The 25,974-nt window shown below is 46.2% G+C and overlaps 8 protein-coding genes and 1 non-coding gene across 9 annotated transcripts; 3 read left to right on the forward strand and 6 right to left on the reverse strand.

Moving 5' to 3' along the window:
* On the reverse strand, nt 1-347 carry F5891DRAFT_951364 (uncharacterized protein; the record flags this gene model as incomplete). Its single annotated transcript, XM_041375038.1, has 2 exons — nt 1-141; nt 192-347. Coding segments are annotated over 2 exons (297 nt in total), but the record flags the coding sequence as incomplete, so codon positions are not given.
* Nucleotides 348-8,354: 8,007 nt separating this feature from the next.
* F5891DRAFT_t68 lies at nt 8,355-8,436 on the reverse strand. Its single transcript has one exon. It is a non-coding gene; the product is annotated as a tRNA-Gln (tRNA).
* Nucleotides 8,437-8,479: 43 nt separating this feature from the next.
* F5891DRAFT_1277879 (Ca-transporting ATPase) lies at nt 8,480-13,691 on the forward strand. Its single transcript, XM_041370295.1, has 20 exons — nt 8,480-9,129; nt 9,190-9,341; nt 9,387-9,592; nt 9,642-9,926; nt 10,005-10,122; nt 10,177-10,234; nt 10,292-10,309; nt 10,365-10,903; nt 11,009-11,230; nt 11,292-11,540; nt 11,603-11,686; nt 11,740-11,854; nt 11,907-12,139; nt 12,194-12,308; nt 12,363-12,406; nt 12,458-12,691; nt 12,755-12,897; nt 12,948-13,211; nt 13,263-13,352; nt 13,409-13,691. Exons 1-20 carry the CDS (start codon nt 8,541-8,543, stop codon nt 13,563-13,565), a joined length of 3,915 nt encoding a protein of 1,304 aa, XP_041226466.1. The 5' UTR covers nt 8,480-8,540; the 3' UTR covers nt 13,566-13,691.
* Nucleotides 13,692-14,042: 351 nt separating this feature from the next.
* On the reverse strand, nt 14,043-15,683 carry F5891DRAFT_1030591 (BAR domain-containing family protein). The gene is made up of 7 exons (XM_041361578.1): nt 15,444-15,683; nt 15,332-15,392; nt 14,828-15,277; nt 14,652-14,772; nt 14,562-14,603; nt 14,424-14,512; nt 14,043-14,376 (listed from the first exon to the last, which is right to left on the reverse strand). Exons 1-7 carry the CDS (start codon nt 15,595-15,597, stop codon nt 14,358-14,360), a joined length of 936 nt encoding a protein of 311 aa, XP_041226467.1. The 5' UTR covers nt 15,598-15,683; the 3' UTR covers nt 14,043-14,357.
* Nucleotides 15,684-15,803: 120 nt separating this feature from the next.
* F5891DRAFT_1145002 (nucleophile aminohydrolase) lies at nt 15,804-17,104 on the forward strand. Its single transcript, XM_041364993.1, has 5 exons — nt 15,804-15,864; nt 15,917-16,070; nt 16,123-16,289; nt 16,343-16,517; nt 16,571-17,104. Exons 1-5 carry the CDS (start codon nt 15,809-15,811, stop codon nt 16,844-16,846), a joined length of 828 nt encoding a protein of 275 aa, XP_041226468.1. The 5' UTR covers nt 15,804-15,808; the 3' UTR covers nt 16,847-17,104.
* Nucleotides 17,105-17,212: 108 nt separating this feature from the next.
* F5891DRAFT_272426 (uncharacterized protein) lies at nt 17,213-19,886 on the forward strand. The gene is made up of 10 exons (XM_041371145.1): nt 17,213-17,485; nt 17,537-17,645; nt 17,701-18,063; nt 18,114-18,415; nt 18,465-18,609; nt 18,661-18,819; nt 18,871-19,059; nt 19,109-19,404; nt 19,452-19,623; nt 19,674-19,886. Exons 1-10 carry the CDS (start codon nt 17,262-17,264, stop codon nt 19,833-19,835), a joined length of 2,121 nt encoding a protein of 706 aa, XP_041226469.1. The 5' UTR covers nt 17,213-17,261; the 3' UTR covers nt 19,836-19,886.
* A 51-nt stretch (nt 19,887-19,937) lies between these two features.
* On the reverse strand, nt 19,938-22,094 carry F5891DRAFT_1145009 (uncharacterized protein; the record flags this gene model as incomplete). The annotated part of the gene is made up of 4 exons (XM_041364994.1): nt 21,932-22,094; nt 21,106-21,880; nt 20,356-21,051; nt 19,938-20,303 (listed from the first exon to the last, which is right to left on the reverse strand). Exons 2-4 carry the CDS (start codon nt 21,793-21,795, stop codon nt 19,938-19,940), a joined length of 1,752 nt encoding a protein of 583 aa, XP_041226470.1. The 5' UTR covers nt 21,796-21,880; nt 21,932-22,094.
* Nucleotides 22,095-22,657: 563 nt separating this feature from the next.
* F5891DRAFT_1145012 (uncharacterized protein) lies at nt 22,658-23,053 on the reverse strand (the record flags this gene model as incomplete). The annotated part of the gene is made up of 3 exons (XM_041364995.1): nt 22,658-22,815; nt 22,876-22,963; nt 23,013-23,053. 3 exons carry the CDS (start codon nt 23,051-23,053, stop codon nt 22,741-22,743), a joined length of 204 nt encoding a protein of 67 aa, XP_041226471.1. The 3' UTR covers nt 22,658-22,740.
* A 244-nt stretch (nt 23,054-23,297) lies between these two features.
* F5891DRAFT_1030604 (C-type lectin protein) lies at nt 23,298-25,971 on the reverse strand. The gene is made up of 11 exons (XM_041361579.1): nt 25,590-25,971; nt 25,461-25,540; nt 25,166-25,330; nt 24,987-25,111; nt 24,863-24,935; nt 24,766-24,807; nt 24,523-24,711; nt 24,077-24,460; nt 23,824-24,026; nt 23,616-23,772; nt 23,298-23,562 (listed from the first exon to the last, which is right to left on the reverse strand). The coding sequence occupies exons 1-11, from the start codon at nt 25,885-25,887 to the stop codon at nt 23,446-23,448; spliced, it is 1,833 nt and encodes a 610-aa protein (XP_041226472.1). The 5' UTR covers nt 25,888-25,971; the 3' UTR covers nt 23,298-23,445.
* Nucleotides 25,972-25,974: the final 3 nt, after the last annotated feature.

A 25,974-nucleotide genomic window follows, 5' to 3' on the forward strand; every position in this document is an offset into this window, starting at 1 on the left:
TCACGAACTGTCTGCTGTTAGGTTCCAAACTTGTGCAGAGCCATCACCAGCACTAGCCAGTTGGCAGTGATTGGCATCCCATGCCAACGACTCGATCGCACCAGAGTGGGCAATGGTACTGCTGCAGAATTCGAAAAGTGCCTGATGCAACAATGAGCGCAAGCAACATCACTGAGACCAAAAGTACATACATCATTGAGTCTTTCATACAACTGGATGTTGCCATCCGATGACCTAAACGCGAACATAGTTTCTCCACGATCATCGACATCCATCCAGGTAATGGCACTGATATATCCAGCAGCGGGCACATTGATTTCTTGCATCATTTCGCCAGACATGAGGCTCTACAGAGCAATGCGTGCGTCATTCCCTATTAATGAGTCAGCACAAGAAAGGCCATTACATGATTCATTACCTCCAGTAAGAAGCAACGCCCCTTGCGTGCTCACAGCCAATGCATTTACCTCCTTGGTATGGCGTGTTATTGTAAATTTGTTTGAAAACTTTGGGAGCATCGATGAGAATAAGACCCCACGAAGGAAAAATACATACGTTCATAGTTGATGGTGCATAAAAATGGGAGTGATCTGATGTGTTGATGTGTTTAAGAATGAACATGTCTGTTACATATCACAAGTCATAAGGCTCCAAGTGGTTGAATCATTCAATTGTTTCGACGAGGAGACACTCATTCATTTGGACTAAGATTAAATATACGTGATCAACAACAACAATAAGGAATGGAGCTACCGATGACAATGGACAACACAATACAAAGTATCAACCTTGGTCATCTAACAATAAACTTACTACAATAGGAGATAATATTCATAGTGAGTGGTTAAAGCTACAAAAACGATGAGAACTAGCGTAAGCCATGTGAACGGGGCAACATACTAGATACTGTAGATAGCCCACTTGACTGCCTGCTCCAGGTTGATATCAAAGATGATATTGGGACTCTTTCCACCAAGCTCATGCGCTTGAAGGCGGCACGCTCATGATTGATCTGAGAGTGAAATGATATTGCAGTTTGGGGGAAAAGGTGGCATCTACAAGTAAGATGAGGTGCAACACTGGTACTAGTGCACAACATTGTATGAATGAGATCAATGCTCAAGTGTATGAAGAAGACACTTACTTGATTATGCCACCCTCAACAGTGTCAACAAACTCTCCATTTATGTAGAGGCCCAGAGGGATCAGTGGCCTTGACTGAAACCAAATGAAGCCGAGCCAAATCATCAAAATGGGCATGAGTCATCATGGGAAAATGATAGATCATGGCGAGAGTGGCCAGGGATCAAGGAAAGCATTGAGAAAACAGGAGGCAGAGAAATAAGAGGGCACGAGAAAATATAAACATATTGAGACTGTCCAGCCCCTCAAAACAGGAGCCACCAAATGGACCGCAAGCAGGCCAGTAACGATCATGAGAGGGACACAAAAATCCTCATACCTGTACCCTAGACGGTCCAGGAATACGTAACATGTGTAAGTTTAAATGCACAGGGTAGCAATCATCAAACATAGTGAATGCTCACAACAATAGTAATTTTACGATCACAATGCATAGTGTTTAGAGCAATTTGTATAGTACTGTAGTGAGTTGCAACATGGTGGTGAGAAAAAGAGAATCCATTGGCATTGCGGAGGCTTAAATAGTGAATGGAACTCAGCCTGGGTTTTGCTGAAACTCAGTCATTTCATTATGCGGCAGAGTGGCGCCACGTGTCTGATTTCCTACCTCACTACCACTGATCGGCTGGAACCGGGTTGTTTCATTTTCACAACACTAAATAGTATAATGTCCATATTTTGTGTGTAGATTACAGTAGATACATCCAAGTTACAGTGCACTGAGTGGACTCCTTGTGGGATACTCAACTCAGACAGTGCCCCACTAGGTGGAGCACTGAGTGGGGCACTGATATGACTCATGCACATTTTCAGGATGTTTGTCAAAATTCAAATTCAGACATATCTGTAGACAATTCAACAATCTTTTCCTCCTTTGTGTACCAAACATAACCATACTATGTTCCATTATCAAATTTTGAACAGAGTTTAAATATATCAAATATTTGTTTGTGTAGTATATCTACCATTCATATATGAATCTTGCAGATAACACATACCTGTCATTTTCATTGTTGTATCATACATCGAACAATAAGGCAGATCCATGCCAACAAATTCAGCAATTGTGTCCATACATATTCCCCATTTGAGTACAAATCTGGCACTAAATCTAATTACGGACCTTTTTAGGCTTTGACCATGAATCTTGAGAAGTGACATCCCATTTTAAAAATTTATAATTTGTTCCTCAATTTGAATGGGATCTGTCACAGGGACTCATTTGGCTGTGTCTCAGATGTCAAAACTACTTCCTTCTGAAGCCTCTCAGCTTCAGTCTCTAGTATGACTTCTTAGGTGCTCTTTGCATCTAAGTCTACCTTGATTGATACTCATCATTTGGATGAGACTATTCTTATTTTGAGCTTAGTGACTTCACTTCTAAAACATCTGTCTGTGAAGCTTATCATATGATATATGTATCTATGATCACTTCTGACTAAATGTTGCCAATCTCACTCACTCTACTGGACCCTCAGTCATGTCATAAACATTAGCAGATGAAGCCTCTTTTAAGGCTCTGCATAACAGATCTATTTGAGTGCATAACATCAATTACTCATACATATAATTCTGAAAATAATAAAGAGCCATCTATGGTCACTCCAGCAGCTTCCCCTGGTTCACCCTTTCTTATCACAGTATCCACTTCCTCTTTCATCATACTTCCAGCTTCTCATAGATTGTTATACATTTGGATCCTGATAGAAGAGAGTAAAGCCTCTATGGAAGACATTGCTGTCTCTCTGAGTTGCAGGTGTATACCATGCATATAGGCCATTCTATCATAGGTGAGGGAGTACTGCATGACCTGATCCCTGCAGAATCAGCCATCTCAAAGAATCTGGAAGAAATAGAACTGAACATTGACATATTTGAAGTCTTTGCTAACCTCATGATAGAAGAATATTCTAACATTACAATCTGTAATAATTGACAATGCAATTCCACCAGTCCTAACTATAACCTTGAGATTTTTCTAGCAATCTATGAAGAAGCTTCACTTTGTTTAGATTAGGAGGAATAGTTAGCTGTCATGTGGAAAGAGTTGGGAATTATAAAGGAGATGTCTGTCTACAAGATCACAACTCTCCCTACCAGAAGAAGGGCAATTTGGAATTGGTGGGTGCTTGACTTCAAGGAGGACAATAAGAATGGGCCTACTTATAAGGCCTGACTTATTTCTCAGGGCTTCTCTCAAATCCATGAGATTGATTATGGTGCAACCTTTGTGCCTGTCCTCAAGATCATGTTGTGATGTCTAATTGCTACAATTATAGTAGCTCAAAAACATGTCTCAATATTTGTAACTTTTCATGTAATTGCTTTATTATGAGCCAGGGTGTGGGAATATGACTGAGCTATAGGGATATGTCAGAATGCTATACTTCTCAGCCTCATTTATGTTTCCTATAGTGTGGGAAGCTGATGTTATCATGTGCAGATATGGCTAATATTTTAATTTGGTAGACTTGTTGATACACTTTTTTGGCTTTCAGTTTGATCAATACAATCTCTATGATTATAATACTTTGTGTGCCCTTCTTTTGCTGTGATCACTTCTGTCACTCTTCTAGACATGATTATCTATTAATTTTGAATATTTCTTTTTAGTACTCCTTCCTCACTCTGCTGTTATCAACATTGCGACACAGACCTTGATCAGCTCATACAGCAAATCCCTTCATTACAACCCCCATGACCCAAAAGCACACAAGCCGTCCAATTGAGATGAAATTGCCTCATTCATAGCATTTGCATTAAGGAATGTTCCTCTGCAAAGTGAAAGGAGCTGTACTGGAATGTTCAAACCAAGGGAGGCGTGTCCCAGCTAATGCAACTGTTGATCGACATGAAGGTTTGGTGGTCCTCAACTTATATTATGCTCAACCATGTGGAGATGAATAAGGAACACATTGACACATTTGTATATGAGATGGGTCGTCAAGAGCATGATTTAGCTAGATGCATGAAGATTGACTTTTTGCAGCTGTCAAACATTGAATGGACACACATTGGGCAGTTTGCCGATGTAGAGACTAATATCTCTGTGGGCTTGCAGGGATCTAAATTCCCATTGTCCAAATCACTTCCTAATATAGTGTGACTCATATCTCACCCAGCGCACTTGAGCGCTCCATCAGCTGCTCGTGCGCATGAGCGCTTCAGTCACACATTGGCACGCTCATCCTCAGTTCTGTCACCCATCCTCCATCTATCTATTCCATGTCCATTCGGTTCGTCGGTGCATATTCCCATTCTATTTCCATTTATTCTGACATATCTCCGGTGCTTATGGCCATATCTCATATGTTTTCCATCATGGACCCTTACATTACATATTATTCCATATCCACTTCGCTTCTCAATTTGCTTTAGCGCTTGACAGCGCTTAACATTACTTAGTATATACTCGCGCTTAAACTGTATAATGACTATCTTTCCGCCCGCACATTGTTGGACTCTAAGTCTAAGTTCTTCTCTATATCTATCAATCAACTCTAAGTATCTAAGTACAATACAAGCGCCCGCTGCCGTACATTACTAGAGAAACTCTCTCAAATTAGTTTTCTGACTCATTAAGAGTTGCTGCGCTCCACCACCCGCACATGTGCACCGCTTCCGCTTAGCGTGCGCTTCCATTATAAGTCGCATGTTGTTGCTTATCGTTGCCTGCCATCGTTCATTGGCGCTTCACATCGCTTTCACTCGCTAGTGCTTCGCTCATCATCGTGCGCCTTACCAGGCTTGACCAAGCGCCTGGTCCAGTGTTTCCCTCCACATATACACTTAGAGGAACCTTCTCAGTAGTAATCCCCTTGGGTCGACATGTATCTCGCTCATTGAGGACTACTTGAGTATATCTCATACCACCCTATTATCCACACTACCAATTCCTCTTCTACACCGATCTTCTCTTGGTACATTATTTTCTATTTATTTGAAGCTTGCTACTTATCTTGGTTTTTTAGTATGCTGATGTGGTCCAACAAGCTTTCTCATCTGAATGAGGTTCAACCTTACACCTTGCAATTCCGGCACTCAAAACTCTTCACAAGGCTTGGTCATCATGCACAGAAAGGTCGAGATATGCGAAGTTTGCTCCCGTGGTCAAAGATGCAGCTGCAAAAGTAGATGAGTATTATGAGAAGATGACACACTCCACTGTGTATGTATTGTCAATGTGTACATTGTTTATTTTTTTATGAATGACTGTGAGTCTGACATTTGCACTTCAGTACTCAACCCCACAGGGAAAATGTCATATTTCACGAAGCATTGGCCAGAGGATCTGCACAATGATGTGCTTTCTACTGTGGAGACAGTGGTGAGTCATCTTTTTTATTTTATTAACATGTACTACAACTAGTTCAAAGCCCATTATCTTCAGCTGAACCAAGTGACATCATCAATGTCGCAGCACACAACTAAGCCCAGCAAAACTGGCAGTCTCAAGAAGTTAATTCGCAAAGTCCTCAGTGACTCCGAGGATGATTCATCGGCCAACCCAGTGCCTACTTCAATTGGTGACCCGACAAGACCATGGCAGGCTAAATTTTTGGCCTACCTTGAGACAGTTGAAGCAGCTCCACCATCAGGCATATCTACCATTCAATGGTGGGGTGTACATATTTTTTTCACTACTCAAAAATTTGACGCTAACGATAATCTTACTTAAGATAAATGTGCAGAGGTACCCCGTTTGGGCTTCACTTGCACAGAATTATCTGGCCATTATGTCATTGTCAGTCTCCAGTGAGAGGGTGTTCTTGCAAGGTGGCATCACCATCACCAAATGATGCAACTGGCTTAAGGTCGACATCATAAAAGCACTCTGGTGTTTTAAATGTGCACTACAACACGATCTCCTGTTCCAGGAGCCTGCGCCATTGTCTCTCGTTGAGTTGGAGCACCTGGACAACAATGATGAAGAAGTGGAAGTAGAAGAGACTGGTGATGACGAAGAAGTTTGGGACATTCTGCTTTTGGGTGATGATGCTGAGGACATGTCAGACACTGAGACAGACATTTACTAGATATATTGTAATTATGCTGCTTAATGCCACAGTGGTCTTGAGCTGTCTGTTGGCTGCAAAAAGCCGCGGCCTGGTTGGGCTTAAGCCCTGGCTTTGGGCTGGCTTGGGCTCACAGCCTAGGCTCAGGAATTTTGTGAGCCTAAGCCGGGCTGGAACATCACTAGTTGACAAACAGCAGTATTACACACTACACTCAAGTTTGACAGTGTGATCTATAGTAAGGAATCTACACACTTGGGCAACAGCCAGATTTTCTTCTACCCTCGTGGAGATCAGTTGTTAACCCCTGTTGCTGCCAGTATCAAATGCATTTATAGTATGCTGACAGGAGAGTTATTGTTTGCTGTACAGCGACATATCCTGCTAGATCACCATACTGTCAATCCCTTCTCAATGTACCCTGATTTTCCAGTGAAATTTGTCGCAAATTTCCAAAAGTGGTTGCAATAAGGTATTCTTGAAATGAATTTGCAAGGAATCTTGCTATTTTTTAATATATTGCAATAATATGGCAACCAAATTACAATGTGCTGTACCATTGCAAGGCCCATTGCAATCTGTTACAATGCCATTTTAACTACATTTCTATGGCAATTTTAAGTATGACTCTATTATTTAAACCTATTTCAAAGGCCATTTTGCCTTTGAACCTTGAAATGCCTTACTGTTACAAGTAACATCGGCTACATGGCCCCCCTATCATTTTTCCCCTTCGTCCTCGCTCTCGTATGCCTCCGGCTCGTACTTCTCTACCGACTATCCGTTGACCGGATCCTCGGGACCGTTCCCGTCCCTCATCCCCCTCCTATCGCACCAACGTGCGCACATGCCTTCGGGCTATGACTCGTTCTGACTCGTGCCACCAATGTGGCTTTCCTTATCTTGTCTTATCTTTCCTCTGACTCATGCGTGCCGCGCATTGTATCATTTACCGTTGGCTCGTTCCAACATTTCTCGGTCTCATTCTGCATTCGACCTCACATCACTAATCAGGCTCTGCTACCAGCGTACCTATACCCTTTCCGTTTCCCCTTTGCCCTTACCTACAGTACGGTAGCCTTGCCCTTAACCCTTTCCACTTAGTATAAGTAGTCGGTCACTCTGTACTAGATTCCCTAACTTGAATCTACTCAATCTTCCCTCGAACATACTTCCCTCTGAAGCCCCCTCAGCTTCAGTCTCTAGTATCTTTTCTTAGGTGCTCATCGCGCCTAAGTCTACCTCGATCGACTACTCATCGTTTGGACAAGACTGTCCTTACTTTGAGAACGTCAGTGACTTTAAAGACATCTGTCTTAGAAGTCACGTGACACGCGCATCTCTGATATCTGCCGACTTGTCGTTGCCAGTCTCAGTCGCTACACCGGACCCTTCCAGTTACGTCATGAACGTTAGCGGATGACGCCCCTCTTAGGGTTCCGCATAACAGATCTATTTGAGTGCGTAACACTTACAAGGCATTGAAATCTAAATTAGGAATTTCTGACATTGTACTCAATGAACTTTGAAACCCACCTTGAAAATGACAAGGTGTCATGGGGGGTCATTAGCCACTTTGCACAATGGAAGGTTTCTGACTGTCATGCTGTGATCCTATCCTTATTTTGCAACTGAAACTACCTAGCCAACACTACTATCAATATCTATAACTCTCCTGACTCAACTTGCATTGTTATAGCTTTCAATATGAAAATATTTATTTAATCTCTTGCATTTTTGCAGGCAGGTGAGCAGGCAATGGGCGGGCAGTAATTGGGCAATATATTTAATCTGAAGACAAAACTTGAAGTTTTGTCATCACATTTTGTTGCTGCTGTGAACTTGATATTTTCGGCCAGGTCTAATTGTTTGATACAACTTAACATATCGACCATGGACCAAACTTCAAGTAATTGTCCCAAGTTGAACATCATAATAAAACTTGAAATTCAAGCACATGCTCAAAATCTGACAATATTTCTTATTTTCAGTGATGTATGGTTGGTGCAAAAATAGCTGCCAAAGCTGTATATTTTGGATGTTGAACAAACCACTGACAAAATTTGAAGTTGTGTGCCCATATATATGTTAGTTTAAATTTCAAAAATGTTCTTTGCATTATGGATAACATTAAAACTTATCTCAAATGTTTCTAACCCTGCTGTGCCTGTTATTTCTTAAGGAATGAAAAAATAGAGGCGATACCAGGGTTCGAACCTGGGTTTCGGGAAGATTTGTATGTCAAAATCCCGAGTGATAACCACTACACTATATCGCCTTGGTAATCTGCTGGTTTAGCTGTGTTTGGACGGGTTGGTTGCCCCAGACACGTCGGGTACCGACTGCGGTTAGGATTAAACTTTACACCCTCTCCGTTCTACAATGAATAGCGACGAATCGTTTTCAGCGTTGGTTAATACTGCCAATCCAGCAACGTCCGGATACAGGCAGCGAGACTCCAACAACCCATACATCCATTCAGATTCTACTACTAATAATATCACACCGTCTGGTTATCCTCCACAACCAAATCTTATGGATCCCTTCTTTGACGATGATGACGACGACGCTTCTCATTCTAACTTTACTATGTACTCTGCTCAAAGACCAATGCAGTCCCAGGAGAGCGGTCTTCCTCTCGCTCGATCAGCTGCACCCCCAGCTGGCATAGGGACATCTTCTACCTCTCTTGCAACAACACCTAACGGACAACCACAAGGCTGGGCATTTGACGACGACTCTCTATCCCCCGCGTTCTCACCTGCCCCTTCCTTCCCGGCAGAGCCCTCGATACCCATGCGCCCGCTCAAGCGACGCAGAAAGTGGAAATGGCCCTGGCAGAGGGACAAGGAACTCACTGCCGAGCGTGTAATCACCCTCAATAACGCACTTATGAATGTCGACTATTGCTCAAACTTTGTTTCAACGAGCAAGTACAACATGGTCTCATTTCTTCCCAAGTTTCTTACTGGTCTGTCCCGTCTGGTATCCCGTACACCACGAAACACCAACTGATGCATCATTCTCGTAGAACAATTCTCGAAATACGCCAATTTATTCTTTTTGTTCACAGCATGCATTCAACAGATTCCAGGTGTATCCCCCACGAACCAGTATACTACCATCGCGCCCTTGGCCGTGGTCCTCCTCGCTTCCGCATTCAAAGAAGTTCAGGAAGACCTTGTACGTTATTCCTCCAATCATTGACCCGTTCTCACCTCACCTCAGAAACGACACCAATCTGACTCCGAGCTCAACGCACGACTTGGTAAGGCCCTCTCCGGAAACACTTTCGCCGCACGGAAATGGAAAGACCTACGTGTAGGCGACATCGTGCGTGTGGAGTCAGATCAATTTATGCCGGCCGACCTGGTACTCATATCCTCGAGTGAGCCCGAGGGATTATGTTACATAGAGACTTCTAATCTTGACGGGTGCGTTCCTCCTTATATTTTCCTTCTTTCCCTAACATACGCTCTCCAGCGAGACCAACCTCAAAATCAAACAAGCTTCCCCACAAACCTACTCGCTCACCTCCCCATCCCTCGCAGGCGCTTTGCATGGTACATTACGGTCAGAACAGCCAAATAACTCATTGTACACATATGAGGGAACATTGGAACTGTTGAGCGATATGAATGTACCGAAGACTGTATCGTTGGGCCCTGATCAGATATTGTTGAGGGGCGCACAGTTGAGGAATACACCGTGGGTATATGGGATCGTAGTGTTCACAGGTCATGAGACGAAGCTCATGCGAAATGCAACGTAAGCGGTTCAACCTTGTTCGAGCTTTAGTCCGCAGAAATTTTATGTGATGTTCTGCAATACTAAACTCGGGTACAGCGCGGCGCCAATCAAACGTACGGCAGTCGAGCGCCAGGTCAACACTCATATCATCTTCCTCTTCGTCTTCCTCCTTGCCCTTTCACTCGGGAGTACGATTGGCGCCAGCATCAACACAGTGTGTTTTTTCTCTCTACTTCATCAGAGATCGGGGCTGACAGACCTTTTGTAGTGGTTCTTGTCCGGCCAGCAATGGTATTTAGCAGAGCCAAGCACATTCACCGGGAAAGGTGAGTACAACTTACCGAGAAGCTTACCCTGATCGCCGACTGATCGCGTTTGATCAGCAAAAGCATTCATCGAAGGTCAAGCATATTTATTTTTTCTACCTACTCTCCCTTACTCATTCAATCTCTCCAGACATTCTCACCTTTATCATCCTCTACAACAACCTCATTCCCATTTCACTCATCGTTACCATGGAAGTCGTCAAATTCCAACAGGCCCAGCTCATCAACGCCGATCTGGACATGTACTACGCGCCCTCCGACACGCCTGCGCTCTGCCGCACAAGCTCGCTGGTTGAAGAGCTCGGACAGATCGAATTTGTGTTTAGCGATAAAACGGGAACGCTAACGAGGAACGAGATGGAGTTTAAGAAATGCTCAGTTGCAGGGATTCCGTATGCGGACGTGGCGGAGGAGGGTGGGGAGGAGGGGGAGGGTACAAGAACGTTTGAGGAGTTGCGGGGGCTATTGCACGGGGACGCAGGGAAGCCAGTCGGTACGGAGGCGATTGAGAACAGAGAGCGGGATGTGGCTAGAGAATTTATGGTGTTATTGGCGGTGTGCCATACGGTGATACCGGAGGTGAGAGATGGGAAGATGCATTATCAGGCCAGTAGTCCGGATGAGGCGGCGTTAGTGGCAGGGGCGGAGATGATGGGGTATCAGTTCCATGTAGGTCGCTCATTCCTTGTTGAATACTGTTTTACACATTTCTTCTAACCCCTTCTCTACACCCCTGCATCCCTTTAATCACACTGCTTACTCACCCTTCCGCAGACTCGCAAACCCCGTTCTGTCTTTCTTTCAATCAACAACGCTCCTGCCGAGTACGAGATTCTCAACGTATGCGAGTTCAACTCGACGCGCAAACGTATGTCGACGATTGTGCGCGCGCCCAGCGGTTCAATCAAGCTTTTCTGCAAGGGTGCAGACACCGTCATCCTCGAGCGTCTTGCCAAGGCGCAACAGTACACTGAGAAAACGCTTATTCATCTTGAAGTTTGTTGCTTTCCCCTTCAGTATTACCAATGTTCATTGTGCTCACCTAATCAAATCACAGGACTACGCGACTGAAGGCCTACGCACTCTTTGCATCGCATACCGCGACGTCCCAGAGGCCGAATACCGGCAGTGGGCCTCCATATACGAGCAAGCAGCTGCAACGATCAACGGCCGCGCAGATGCCCTCGACAGTGCGGCGGAGTTGATCGAGAAGGATATGTTTTTGCTCGGAGCAACAGCTATCGAGGATAAGCTCCAGGACGGCGTACCAGATACGATACATACGTTACAAATGGCCGGGATCAAGGTGCGTTTGTCACAGACATTTCATCATGATATCTATGTCTACAATGCTGATGTGGTACGTAGATCTGGGTGCTTACGGGTGACAGACAAGAGACAGCGATCAATATCGGCATGTCTTGTCGGTTGATCTCAGAGTCTATGAACTTGGTAGGTTGGGCATGCGGCGAAGATATTCTAGTGCTAATATTCTACCTCTACAGGTCATTGTGAACGAAGACAACTCGCGTGACACTGCGGATTTTATCCAGAAGCGACTTTCAGCGATCAAAAATCAGCGGAGTACGGGGGAGCTCGAAGATCTGGCTTTGGTCATAGGTCAGCGCGCGCACGAAATCAATTCATACCCTCTGACGCCCTTCCTTTGTAGACGGCAAAAGCCTAGGTTTCGCACTTGAGAAAGAGCTTTCCAAGTCGTTTTTGGAGCTCGCGCTCATGTGTCGCGCAGTCATCTGTTGCAGAGTATCTCCGCTTCAAAAAGCTCTTGTCGTCAAACTTGTCAAGAAGAACCAGAAGAGCATTCTCTTGGCAATCGGTGACGGAGCAAATGACGTGAGCATGATCCAGGCAGCGCATGTGGGCGTGGGGATCTCTGGAGTCGAGGTATGTGATCATTAGCGTGCGACATTGCATTTGTATTCAAAGCGATCTGTATAGGGTCTACAAGCTGCGCGGTCTGCGGATGTGGCAATTTCACAGTTTAGATTTCTCAAGAAGTTATTGCTGGTTCATGGCGCGTGGAGTTATCAGAGACTGTCGAAACTCATCCTTTGTACGTATATATTTGTTTATCTCCGTTTTACGCATGTTCATCACTAAGGACCAGACTCGTTTTACAAGAACATTACGCTTTACATGACGCAGTTTTGGGTACGCATCCGCCCGCTCACTCGCAAATGTCCAGCTAATATCACCTTGTAGTATTCCTTCTTCAATAACTTCTCGGGGCAGATTGCCTACGAATCATGGACGATATCATTTTATAACGTCATCTTTACCGTTCTTCCCCCTCTCGTCATCGGCGTGTTTGATCAGTTCGTATCTGCCCGAATTCTAGACCGATACCCACAACTATATGCACTCGGGCAGAAGAACGTCTTCTTTACCAAGACAGCATTCTGGCTCTGGGTAGGCAATGCGCTCTATCACAGTCTCGTGAGTCTCATTCCAAAGCGACAAAGAATTCAGTGATAGTGATGATGATGATGGCGTTTCTAGATTTTATTCACATTCACTGTGATTTTGTTTTGGGGAGATTTGAAGCAAGCGACGGGTTTGGACTCTGGGCATTGGTTTTGGGGTGCCATGCTTTACCTGGCTGTTCTCCTCACTGTCCTTGGCAAAGCCGCTTTGGTTTCTGAGTGCGTGTCCCTATTCTTGTCTTACCCTCGTATACTGATGCGTACTCTAGTTTGTGGACAAAATACACTGTTGCTGGTGAGCGCAAATATTCCTCTATGAACAATCATCCAACCGACATCTTTTCCTCAGCGATTCCTGGGTCGTTCGTTTTCACTATGCTCTTCCTTCCTTTATATGCCGTTGTTGCTCCTGCCATTGGATTCTCTACCGAATACTATGGACTTGTGCCTCGTCTATGGACTGATGCTGTGTTTTATTTTGTCCTCATCCTTGTTCCTGTTGTCTGCCTGAGCCGCGACTTTATTTGGAAATAGTACGTCCACCCCCGCTTGAGCGGGGTAACTATCTGACGCCTTTCATATAGCTACCGACGAACATATATTCCTCTTCCATATCATATCGCTCAAGAGCTCCAAAAGTACAACATTCCCGACTACCGTCCGCGTCAAGAACAGTGCGTGTCACTTCAAATAGCATATGCTGGTTGATGCTAACCCCTTATCATGTCAGATTCCAAAAAGCGATCAAAAAAGTCCGCGCCGTCCAGCGCATGCGCCGGAACCGCGGATTTGCATTCAGTCAGACAGAGAACGGTCGTCAAGATCAGGCAAAACTCATTCGTGCTTACGATACATCCAAGTCGAGCACACGACCATCGGGGTATTAGACACGAGAGAAGGCGTCATTTGCTCCATCTGACATTTATGAAATTGTATTGTATAACTGGGACTAATTCATACACCGCCATTGTAGAATCATTCTTCAATGGATTTATTGTTGTGTTGCCGTTTTCATTCGATGGTGATGGGACGACGTCGAAGTACTACCGTATTTTCGATTTGCTGCCGATCCATGTGAGTGATGGACAACCGCGCGTCTTTGTCCTCTGGTGAATTCCAGCTGGGAGTCAAATACATAGAAAGCTCGTGATTGACACCGGGAGACAGCAACGAAGCGTGGAAGTACTGTGTGATAAGCTTGGTACACTACAGGTGCGTAACAGCAATCAGGAAGTCGGCACAGGAAGTAAGGACCTGTAATGACAGTTTGAAATCCGCCAGCTGGACATTATTCATCTTGCACCAATATATAGCCTATAGCCTCCAATTCAATGCTAGATGACATCGTGCTCGTGGTTTGCAAGGTTAAGAGATGCATGTACTTGCAACGTAGTAAGATTATGTTAGCTCCAATGTACATCAAGAAACACCTTGATCAATTGTATGCACATGGACGCTTGTAAATAATAAGAACTAGGAGAAGGGGGAAGTCTAGACGCCGTCTGAATGACTAGTTCAATCATTGATTAGTCGAGTACACCTCTATTATGACGTCCAAAGCCAGTTTGTGCATAGTGTTGCGATACGGAGACGTACAAGGACACCAGTAGCGCTAAATATAAAACTACCTAACAAGAGAATGTACATGCGACATGTCATGAATCTAATGTAAGGGTAATTCAGTGGTCGCGGGACTTCCTAACAAGACATGAGCGATGTCATTGACAGGGGAGGGAAATATTTACCTATATTCTCCCTCCGCGGCGACACTGAGCTCTTCAATTTCGCCTTGTGCGGAAGAGAGAGCTTCAGCTGCTGCTGCAAAGTAAAGCAGCTGCAAACCAAGGGTAAGCTTCACGGCCTTCTTATCATAAGACACATACCTGAGCTTTCACAAGTTCATTGAGATTCTTCAGAGGTTCCGGCTACAAACATTAAGGCAAAGTGTTTAAAAGCGAATACTTGTGACATACATTCTCAAGAACTGTCTTCATGAGGGTAATGGCAACCTCAGTCTTCTGAACGAGGTCATCCTCTGCGTTCTCGACATCAAGCCTTGCCTGCTCTTGCTTAGCAGGACTCGTAGTTTTGAGACTGTATGAGAAAAGTGTAAGCACTTGAAGGACCAAAGCTTAGTGAAAGCAATGACGTCTGCTTAGCGGCATCCAACTCAAGTCTGCTGACGCGAACGGCTTGGCGTGCTTTCATTGCGACATTGATAGACGTTGAAAGCGTCGTCTGCCACGGGCGGAGGTATTGGGCCTGAATCGATTCGTCTTGCTCGACGCGAGCTGATGCAATGTTGTCGAAAACATCTGCGTACACGGTTAGTGCTTTACCGAGTTTATCTTCATCACCAGCAGGGGTGCGTTGCATGGCGGCGGCGGCGTTAGTCGCAGCGCGACAGAGAGCATGAGGGAGAGTCTTATGTTGGGAAACTTGCGGGGCAACAGGTGAGGGCGTAGGAAGATTGGTGCCCTTCAGGTTTGTAGCAGCGAAGTTTGTAATACCATGGCCAATGGTGGTCGAGAGTTCAGTAATAGACTCCTGAATTTGGGTCGGGTAGTCATACGACTCAGTCTCATAGGCCTTGGTTACTCTGATTGAGGTGAGATATCAGGGCTGAGCTGATACACAAACGAAGTGCACGAACTTGAGAAGTGCTAGGTGTGCCTGACGCAACGCGTCTACGCGAGCCTCCAAATCCTTGTACTCTGGAATAGATATTGGGATTCAGTATCCAAATTATAAAAGAGCTAGCCTACCTTGCGGCAACTCCGTGATTTCGTCTGGGGCAACTTGACCTAAACGCTCCCTGGTTGCCTGAACACTGGAGTTGAAGCCCTTTGCAAACTTGTTTGCGGACTGCCCCAGGTTTAGGCCGGAAAGACTCGATTGAAATTTGTTCCAGCCGTCCATAGTTGACTTGAAAATGATGATAATGATACAAGAACTAGGGAGATGAAGGGTTCGAACGTTCAAGATGTGGAACCTCTGAGTCTCTGACACAGCTAGAGCTGCCCAGCGGTGCCAATTACTTTCACATATGGTAATAGGTTCAAGGGGTCCTAGTCAGACGCGTAACACGAATGCGCAAGCTTGTCTACAAGCTTTAAGATTATCCTCCACAATGTCACAACAATCGGCCTTCAGTTCTCCTGGATTCGACTTTTCTAACTCTGTTAGGTGAGCAAGACATTATATTGTTTATATAGCTGTTGTCTGAGTAGTCGTATAGAAATAATTTCCTCCAGGAGAAGGGCATGCCCCTTCCAAAGGCTACCAGCACCGGTACCACAATCGTAGGCTGTCTCTTCAAAGATGGCATTATCCTTGGTGCCGACACGCGTGCCACAGAAGGCGAAATAATTGCAGACAAGAACTGTGAAAAGGTCCGCTCTTGGAGATCAATACCATTCTGCTTAATCTAATATGCATCCCTAGATCCACTACATAACAGAATCGATCCGGTGCTGTGGTGCAGGTACTGCTGCAGACACCGAGTTTACTACCGCGTCGATATCATCAAATATGGAGCTCCATGCTCTGTCCACTGGGAGAAAGCCAAGAGTGGTCACTGTGATGACTATGTTGAAGCAATACCTTTTCCAGTGAGCCCAACTGTGTTCAGTATTCAATATCTTATTATTTATGCGATGTGTAGATACCAGGGCCATGTCGGAGCTGCTCTTGTCCTTGGAGGAGTTGATTCGACTGGGCCACATCTTTTCACCATCCATCCACATGGGTCTACAGACAAGTTGCCTTACGTGACCATGGGCTCCGGAAGCTTGGCAGCTATGGCTGTTTTTGAAAGCAGCTGGAAGCCAAACATGGAGGTACGTTTCACCGCTCTTATATGTGGCCGATGTTCAATCCTAGTCTCATCTAGCGCAACGAAGCTTTGGCCCTAGTGTCTGCCGCTGTGTCAGCTGGTATTTTCAACGACCTTGGCTCAGGGTCCAACGTTGATGCATGTATCATTACTGCCACGCAAACGGAGATGCTTCGCAATTTTGTCAAGCCCAACGAGCGGGTAGAGAAGGAACGCCATTACACATTCAGAAGAGGGACCACGGCATGGAAGAGCGAAAATATAAGAGATTTGATTGTTAACGAAGACATCACACTTGTAGGCGCCACCGGTGATGCAATGGACACTAGCTAGACGAGATCGGCAAATGATACTTGGATTCCTTTGCACACTGATACTGTCGGTGGTTTTCATGTAATTCTTCAATATTTCTGCTTATCAACTCGAAGACAAGCGCAACGCGAAAAGGTGAATGTTTGCGTTGCTCTCAGACTTTGTTCGCGAGTGCACGATGATTTGACATATAGCATTGTATTAATAACAATCTTGAGTCTGTCAGTTCTTCTATAGACGGGTAGTTCTCCATACTGTAGTTTCCTCTGATGGGCCGAGAGAGCTGATCGAGATTAACCGGTGAAGTTTTACTATTTTAGTACTAGTTAATGGACCGAGCTTACCATTTGTAGGTGTGTGTCCCTGTGAACATGGAGAGTCAAGTCAGTCAGCATCAAGCCTCATTGCAACTACCATCACTACCCGGGTCGACGACATGCCTGTCGTCCAGTTTGCGCCCTTTGCATCACTTGTTCAGCCAGGTTTTTGGCATGAGCTCACTCGCATGAAGATAGATGTCCTTCGTCTCTCAGAAGATGCTATTACCGTGAATGGATCATATTCCGTCGGTCGATCAATCAGAGATCGCGAAACAGGGCACGATATCGCTCTTGGATGTAACCTCACAGTAGGGGAAGACGCTTACCAGAAGGCACCTCAGTATGTCGCGATCGGACGCGCGTTGAAACTGATGTGCTGACTCTATCCTAGGTTGTCACCCATGTCCGTCCATACCACTGGCATCTTCAAGAACTTCAATACTATCGAGGACTTTAAGGCTGCAGATAAGGCTGCACTCATTAATGACGTCGTTTCCAAGGTGCGATCATGACTTGACGCGCCCGATAGCAAATGGTAATACTTGTCTCAATAAGATCTGGGACAGCATCATAACAACCAAAGACACGTCTCTCCTCACGCAGTTCTTACTAATAACATTCGCTGATCTAAAGAAGTATCAGTACTTCTACTGGTTCGCCTTCCCCGCGTTCGTGTCCAAACCAGCTTGGCAGATTTCAGAAAATGGCTGGAAGCAAGCGGATGAAGAGATCCAGGGTGTATGTCCTTCTTCGAGGAGCATTTCGCGTTCTTACAAGCACTTTCAGTTGGAATCTATTTATGACTCACTCCTCAAGACAACTCGATCATTCTTTCTCGTGAAGGAGATTGGCGGCATAACCGAAGTAGGGTCGATAGAACAATATGAAGAGTTCTTTGCTGGTGTTGCTCCCGAGAACGTAATTGGTGCATTCCGTCTCACGAGCCAAGGCTGACTCCCTTTGCACAGCGAGTAATCGGCTTTTTAGATCCATCTGCTCTTCCTGAAAACCCAGGTTGGCCTCTTCGGAACCTCCTCACCTTCCTTCGTGCGGTGTATCCATCGCAAACATCTTCTGTCCGAGTTCTTTGCTGGAGAGATAGCGAAAGACCCACTGCTGGAAAACCATGGAGGAGCCGGTTTGGAGTGGTCTCCATCGGAGAAGGAGATCCAACCACGAAACCTAGTGCTATAGGATGGGAGCGCCATCCGACAACCAACAAGCTCAGTGCTCGAGTCGCTGATCTGGCACCCATGATGGATCCGAAGAGGTATGTGTTGTCCAGCGATTCATGGTAAACACTGCTGATGGGCTTTTAGGCTCGCTGACCAAGCTGTGGACCTGAACTTGAAGCTGATGCGCTGGCGCATTCTACCTTCGCTAGACCTCGATAAAGTAGCATCGACAAGATGCCTACTTCTCGGTGCAGGGACACTTGGCTGCTACGTTGCACGTACCCTCATGGTTTGTACCGATAGATTCAAACCCACAGTCATGACTGATTTCCATCACTAGGGATGGGGTGTCCGTACGATTACTTTTGTTGATTCCGCGCGTGTATCATTTTCGAATCCCGTCCGCCAACCGTTGTTTGAATTCGAGGATTGTCTCAACGGCGGTAAACCCAAGGCTGCTTGCGCCGCCCAGCGCTTGACGAAAATCTTCCCCGGTATTGTAAGTCCCGTATCGCTCGTCTTTAACGATCTCTGATGACTTGTAAATTAGAATGCAACAGGCCATGATATATCTATACCCATGCCAGGCCACCCTATACCTCCGGCGTCCATTGAACAAGCGAAGAAAGACGTCAGGCATCTAGAGACGCTGTTCGACGAACACGATGTTGTATTCCTCTTAATGGATTCTAGAGAAAGCCGCTGGCTGCCCACTGTTTTGGGCGCCGCCAAGGGCAAGGTACGGCACAAGACCCTATGCATATTGCTCGTACTGAACCCTCGCGCAGATAGTCCTTAACGCTGCTCTTGGGTTTGACACGTATCTTGTTATGCGTCATGGCGCTCGAGCGTCTTCGACGACGGGCGATCGACTGGGTTGCTATTACTGCAACGATATTGTCGCTCCTGCTGATGTATTGCCTTTCAACTCTCCATACCGACACTCACTCACATATCTTTCCATACAGTCCTTGACGGATCGTACTTTGGATCAAATGTGTACCGTGACAAGACCCGGCCTTGCCTCGATCGCAGCTTCTACGGCGGTCGAACTCCTTGTCTCTTTGCTACAACATCCCGATGGGTAGGTCTTATTGTACGCCAAGACACTGTTCCTGATGTCATTCGCAGGCTTCATGCACCCCCGCCCCCTCCTCAAGCCAATGGCGCTGCTGCAGACCCTAGCACGTCGGACAGTGTTCTGGGTCTTGTCCCGCATCAATTGCGTGGGTTCTTGGCACAGTTCAGAAACCTCCCGATCATAGGTGCAGCATACGACAAGTGCACGGGTTGCAGTGAGACAGTGAGCGCCATCACTCATTCTCCGCATCTCTATACTCACCCATGGCTCAGGTTCTCAAAGCCTACGAGGAACAAGGTTTCGATATGCTCTTGAAGGCATTTAACGAGCCCGGATTCCTTGAAAAGTTGACTGGACTGGACAAGCTCTACAGCGAAGGTGATGCAATAGCGGAGAGTGTGGACTGGGACGAGGAGGATGAGGAGGACGATTAGATTCTAATGTTCCATGTAACAAACTAGTTTTTTGTAATTCTACGACTACTCAACTATTCCTGTACTTTTCTTGTATTATTTTTGCAACATTGCAATGTGGCACTATAACTTGCTCTGTAAAGGCGTTCCATTGCTATGGGGCTGGCCCAGATACCACAACGTCGCATCCTTCAACTCACTCAACCACTCCGTGACAATCTTTTCGCTAAAGACGTGCTGATCGTAGAAGACAAAATATTGCAGCTGCTGGCGCGCAGTTGACGCACCAAGATACAGCTTGGCAGGCGTTGAGTGTTGATGGACACGCCAGTACTCAACATAAAGTCGCGGTGTTTTGGCGTCCTCGAAAGCAGCAGCCTGCGGTGACCATGGCGCATAACCGGCCCGATGGGCGTGAGGCGTGCTGTGCAGCGGTGACAGGTAGTGCTCGGGAGGCAGAGGATATTCTGTGGGCAACATATGATCCATCTAGAATCGTAACGTTTAGTTCATTTGAATATATACAAAGAGAGTCACTGACATTGCCGAGAGTGGCTCCCACATGTGTGTATATCGGGTTCAAAGACTGAACGGATACACTTTTATCGCCGTCCTCTGGCTGAACACTGTCTCTCGTCTGCACCCGCTTCGAAGCGATGTCCCTCCCGGAAGGAGTCGAATAGCCTCTCATAGTGGAATTACTACATATGTCAACCAACCGTGGGTGCCCGAGCAGCTTCTGGGCTTGCGCCTTCACATTAGCACATCGGAGAAGAAACCGGTTGAAAGACATGAGATCCGGGAAGTCCGGTGCCCCATCAACAAGTTCCAACCTGTGAGGGTCTCCCCTAGACATGTTACCAAGAGGCATGAAGGGAAGCACATACTGGACGATGCCGGCGCCGAAGCCAACATCACCCGAGCCGCCCGTCTCAAACCAGTCCTTATCTTGATACGGGCGTAAGTTCACCGGCCCGCGGATATACATGGGCTGGCGCTTCCTGTACTCCCATTCTTCTTCCGAGATCTGGCCCCTGAGGTACCGTCGACATAAAACGCGTGCCATGGCAACTTGGCAGAGGGTATAATACGCAGAGTTCATGGTAATACCATAGCGGCGGCAATTGGTGAGAATGGTTGACGACACTGCTCTCGAAAACACTGAAACATGGTCGCGTTTTTTAGCGGAAGTATGAGGTGTGGATTCCCTGAAGTCTCCGGGGAGAGTGTGACCGCCCTGCTTCAATGCTTTAGCTCTCCTGTAAGGCACTACAAACTGAACACTAAAGACCTTGAATCGAGACATCCGTACCAAGTCAATTGCATAACCCAAAGCCCGCCTCCACCGTCTTTTGACAAGTGAAAGATCTCTAGAACCCAGATTGCTCTCTAAAGCCTTAAAATTATGCACTCTCTCGCCTAGAGGAATGTACGGTGGTTCAATCCGAGATGACAGTGTGTCAAAAAATGACCTAAGCACCGTGCTCGTGCTCGCTACATCTGTAATGCAGTGGGCGAGCATAACCACGACATGGAAATGGTCACTTTTATCTGTTCGGCGCAAAATATAGGCACGAGTAAGTAACTGAGATGAAAGGCGCCGAGGTCCATCCATAATGTCGTTTACGAAACATTCAGCATGGTGAAAGGAATTGACCTCCGTGAATGTGACATCATCAGGTCGAAGATTCATGACTGTTTCTTCACGGATAATGAAGCGGGGGCCAAACTCGTGTTCTTCCACTTCAGCCGCGACGAGGGGAAAGCGCTTTTTGACAGACACCCAAGAACGCAAGATATTCGATTGGGAATGAACGTCTTGATCGCTGGCTTGTGCGGTACGAAGGTGTATGTGCATCACGGTATCTGAGGTGTTTCTGGAGGCAGTCCAGTGTAAGACATTTTCTGAACTTCCAAGGGGGCGAAAGAAAATGCGCCGGCCTGGAGTAGAATCTAGCGACGTCCATGACTCGGAGGTCATAATGTTGAAGTTGATAGTGAGTCTAGAGGGAAGTGCAAGAGGAACTCAGAAGTAAGTGACAACGGACTAGTACTTATACCCTCTCCTCAAGCACGTATCAAAACCCTGGCAACGACTTCATAAGAATGTCACTCACTTTGACTGTTTTACGGAAAATTCGGACCCTAGCCTGAGAAGGTAATGCATGTACATACAGAAACTGTGAAACACCTTGACAACTTGCGAAGCGAAAGTCCAGCATGACCTAGAGTGCGTCCTGCTAGGTCATTGATGAGGAGCGTTTGGTCTACGAGGCTGTTAATATTTACATTTAGTAGTGGTAGTAGTAGCACCTTCAAGTTGCTCAGTAGTGAATTACTAAATAGACACAAACATAGCGCGGGGGAATGATCATTGAAATAATTTGGCCATGGCGACATTGCCGAGTCACGACAAACTCTCGAGGTCATACGCGATAGTTAAGCGTGAGCCCCCATGTATAGACCCTGGGTCTATGCCAGACACAGGGTCTACAAATAAGGACATTGATTTTTAAACTCGCGAGGCGGTTGGCACTGCAGTGACAGACCGTGTCAGTACTAGGTCGTGCTTGCCCACACCATTGACAGGATCGTACGATGGTAAGAATGTGGTAGTGAATCAGATCACGCGCAACAGGGCGAGCCTAGCTCAGTGTCAGGGTATAGATAACAGCACGAATGCTACACAGTGCGGACAGGAGAGCATAAAGTTATAAAGAACGGGGAGTTGTAGTGTGCAATTTGTGTAGCATTGGAAAGATGAAGATACTTGCAAATTAATAGGGACACTCACCACATGTCGTTGTGCATGTTATTTCACGGAAGCCATGATCAAGTTTCCAGTTTCTCTTGCAATATATCAACCGACATTGTACAATACTTTGAACGGCCACGACGGTCGCCTCTTCCATCCTAATTGGAATCATCACTTTGACTCACAAGCACACACATCACCCTGCTTAGAACATTCACAATTTTCCCCTGTGCCAGCGCAAGAGCACTGCACCGAGTAGCAGTTAGTGTTATTACAAGACCAGCGTCAGAATTATTATGACTGTACCTTCTTTGAATGTGCGCTGTTGACGCATTTCTGGCAGTTACATTGGTTCTTTGGGCAAGCACAGCCAGTCCCTGAGGGGCCACAAGCTCTGTAAGAAAGTTTAAGTGTGAGATAGCGACAAGAAAATCAGTACTCACGGGCATTCGCTGGCGCATGTACATCCACTGCAGGTCGCCATTATGGTTATTGTCAAAGGTGGTCGGAAAGTGCTGTCCAATATTATATATCCCTATGTCGATAGGGGCAACATTGGCATATAGGGGTCAACAGGTCACGCGCTTAGTAATACGAGCCAAGTGTATCGTTGAAAGCTTCAAGCTCAAGCGCTCATGCACATGATCAATGGTAGGGACGAAGTTCAAAGCTGCAATTGTAGGGTCCTTCGAAGTTGTGGAAAAACGGTCAGCTCATCGTGCGAGATGTTGTAGACATTCTAACGGCAGGCTTGATATATATACTGGGTATGTGCCCATCTCCGAGTCAGAAACGAACATATCGAATGTCGGCGAGAAATGTACAATACATTGTCTACTTACAGAATTGCTTTACAAAGAACCAGCATACTCATCCTCACGCATCATATACTATCCGCCCACCAACCCACGGGTATGGATAATTGTGCTGATAAAAGTTTCTAATCGTCCGCCGCCCAGCAAGGCGCGGGATCGTAGCGTACGATGCTCCAAGCTGCATAACCCATGTGTCAACCGACAGCAAGATGATGGACGGCCAAGACTTACAACAACATGGTGCTTCCCATCAAAGAAATCTACTGAGTACCCTGGGAAGTGTTCCGTGGGTGAAAATCCATCGTGGGTATCGAACGGCGTCGAAGTCCATTCCCAGACACCACCATTGCTTCCACGACCGCCGTTTGCCTCGAGACCAGTAGTCGCTCTTGTAACCAATTGTGTGAAATATGATAATTGGGAATGCATAGTGACTTACGGAACGGGGTGCCAGTTTCTGATGCCTACATTCGCGCCGCCCTCGAATCCAACCTCATATGTGTCGAGGAAGAGCCTTAGCTCCGGTTCGGTGGGTAGTCGCCCGCCTTTACTCTTCGCATATTCACTGAGCATATCGTAACTCGTAAGCACTGGCCAGTGCTTCGCGACACCTAGTGGCACAGGACCGTAGAGAGTGCGGACCTGGCAATTTTAATCAGTCCCAGCCATCCATAGCTGATTGAATAACGAACTTGAATTTCTTCCTCTCCTTCCACCCAACTGGGTGGCAGACCGATTTCCTTCCTGTTCAGCCACCAAGCATAGAACTCTTCATTGCTGATTGGCCTCCACTCGGCATGGAATTTCCCCACCTGCACCTGTCGGGAAGGGCTTTCATTGTCCCAGCCAAACTCGTGTCCCTCAACCTGGTCGCACACGCCTTCATCGAAATCATTACCCTCGCAATCGTCGTGCCCAAATGTGATGGTAACAGGACCAAGAGTGACAGTCGATGAAGAAGGGGCTGTACGTGAGGCATCCCATTGTGCAGACAGAGCTTCCCATGGCGGGGTGACGAATCCTGGCGGGGGGAGCGTCCCTGTTCCAGCACGCTGGATGAGCATGTAGAGGAGTGTCTATGCCATACCAAACGCTTTTAGGACTCTATCTATACACATAAGAGACACATTATGCTGACCTCGATGTGCCACCCCTCATGTTCAAGGGTCATCGCAAGCATGCGGCCAATATTCCTGTTGATTTTGCGCTTTCCAGATGCCAAATCGTCATATAACGCCAGAAGGCGCCCACGCACACGGTCGCGGAAGCCAAGGATCGTTCCAAGGGCAGGCCAATCCTCGTCCGTTGTGGGAACTTCAGAGTGTCTCTTTAATACAAAATTGACATCAGGGAAAAACAAACGAGGAAAGTAAATACATACATGACAGTGTTCCGGATCATCGACATGAGGGTCAATACCCCGCTAATGTAAAAGGAGTCAGGAACGATGCTTTGAACTAAAAAAAAATGGTTGGAACCTCAAAGATCTGCGCGAAATAAGGCTCAGAATTCGACTGGTTGAGAGCACGGGCCATAAGCATGTCGAGGAATCTGTTTCGACACTCAGACGCAACCGAGAAAGCACCTCGAAGTAACACTCACGTAGGTATGTGCCCGATGTAAAACAAGCATTTGTGTCGCAATTCGATAGGTTTCTCGTGTAACATTACGCTTGGGATCATGCCAAGTGTAACAAGATCCCAGGCAGCCCATACGTCCTTCCATTCCTGCAACGTTATACATCAACCACCAAACAAGAGCCACGAAAAAGATCGACATACTTGTTTCGTGGGAACACCCCACGGGCTCGTAAGATCAAGAGGCGGGAAGGATATAGACGGGCGCTCGAGGACGTATAAGGTGCTTCCTCCACATGGAGAAGATTGTCCAAAGATCGAACGGAGGCCAATGGAGGCGAAAATATTCAAGGCTTGTGCTGCGCTTGTCTACGATGAAGAGAATGAGCCCCACGGAACGGAGAAAATATAAGCGAAGTTGAAGACGAAAATGTCATCTACTTCCGCTATCAAGGTACGAGAGAAAGCAAACAGAATTTTTCAGAAGACTATAACTTACAAGTTTGCCAGTTTTCGTGCAAACTTTCACCCACTCATCAAATTCAACGCCCTCGCACGTTTCAGTGAAATAACAGCTTTCTACGATGAGTCAGTATTATTGTCTCGCAAAGTTAGATTTGTGCGTTACCATCAACATTGTGCTTCTCCCAGTATTTTCCCTCAAGATCAACACCACAAGGTAATGATTTGATGGCTTCTTGAATCCATCCACTGGTGAATGCATCAGAATGGTTGACAGGAATCACAATCCTGTCCTCGGTTCCCTTATCCAACTTCTTGGAGAAATCTCTTAAGAATTGTATGTCCAGTAGCGTAGGGGAGAGGAGGAAAATTTTGGTGAGCTGGAAGTCAGATACGGAGGATGGTGTATTCGACCTGGTGGTCAATGGGGAGTTGGAGAGAGAGGAATCAGAGGGGCAGAACATAGTGATGCTGTGCAACAGTTCGCAGTCAAAATATTCAGTTTGGGGGATGATGATATTGAAGAGCTCAGAACTCAATGCAGATCCACA

Source organism: Suillus fuscotomentosus (genome assembly GCF_016647785.1).
Source record: "Suillus fuscotomentosus strain FC203 chromosome Unknown F5891scaffold_24, whole genome shotgun sequence".
Classification (NCBI taxonomy): Eukaryota; Fungi; Basidiomycota; class Agaricomycetes; order Boletales; family Suillaceae; genus Suillus; species Suillus fuscotomentosus.

Coding starts and splice junctions, on each gene's coding strand:
- F5891DRAFT_1277879 (XM_041370295.1), top strand. CDS start 8,541: ATGAATAGCGACGAATCGTTTTCAGCGTTGGTTAATACTGCCAATCCA. Junction 11,231..11,291: donor AAACGCTTATTCATCTTGAA/GTTTGTTGCTTT, acceptor ATCAAATCACAG/GACTACGCGACTGAAGGCCT. Junction 13,212..13,262: donor CGCGACTTTATTTGGAAATA/GTACGTCCACCC, acceptor CCTTTCATATAG/CTACCGACGAACATATATTC.
- F5891DRAFT_1030591 (XM_041361578.1), bottom strand. CDS start 15,597: ATGGACGGCTGGAACAAATTTCAATCGAGTCTTTCCGGCCTAAACCTG. Junction 14,773..14,827: donor TTGGATGCCGCTAAGCAGAC/GTCATTGCTTTC, acceptor TTTCTCATACAG/TCTCAAAACTACGAGTCCTG. Junction 14,513..14,561: donor ATGAACTTGTGAAAGCTCAG/GTATGTGTCTTA, acceptor CTTGGTTTGCAG/CTGCTTTACTTTGCAGCAGC.
- F5891DRAFT_1145002 (XM_041364993.1), top strand. CDS start 15,809: ATGTCACAACAATCGGCCTTCAGTTCTCCTGGATTCGACTTTTCTAAC. Junction 16,290..16,342: donor TTGAAGCAATACCTTTTCCA/GTGAGCCCAACT, acceptor TGCGATGTGTAG/ATACCAGGGCCATGTCGGAG. Junction 16,518..16,570: donor GCTGGAAGCCAAACATGGAG/GTACGTTTCACC, acceptor AGTCTCATCTAG/CGCAACGAAGCTTTGGCCCT.
- F5891DRAFT_272426 (XM_041371145.1), top strand. CDS start 17,262: ATGCCTGTCGTCCAGTTTGCGCCCTTTGCATCACTTGTTCAGCCAGGT. Junction 18,416..18,464: donor CCCATGATGGATCCGAAGAG/GTATGTGTTGTC, acceptor ATGGGCTTTTAG/GCTCGCTGACCAAGCTGTGG. Junction 18,610..18,660: donor ACGTTGCACGTACCCTCATG/GTTTGTACCGAT, acceptor TTCCATCACTAG/GGATGGGGTGTCCGTACGAT.
- F5891DRAFT_1030604 (XM_041361579.1), bottom strand. CDS start 25,887: ATGTTCTGCCCCTCTGATTCCTCTCTCTCCAACTCCCCATTGACCACC. Junction 24,808..24,862: donor ATTTCGCGCAGATCTTTGAG/GTTCCAACCATT, acceptor CTTTTACATTAG/CGGGGTATTGACCCTCATGT. Junction 24,712..24,765: donor ATGATCCGGAACACTGTCAT/GTATGTATTTAC, acceptor TTTGTATTAAAG/AGACACTCTGAAGTTCCCAC.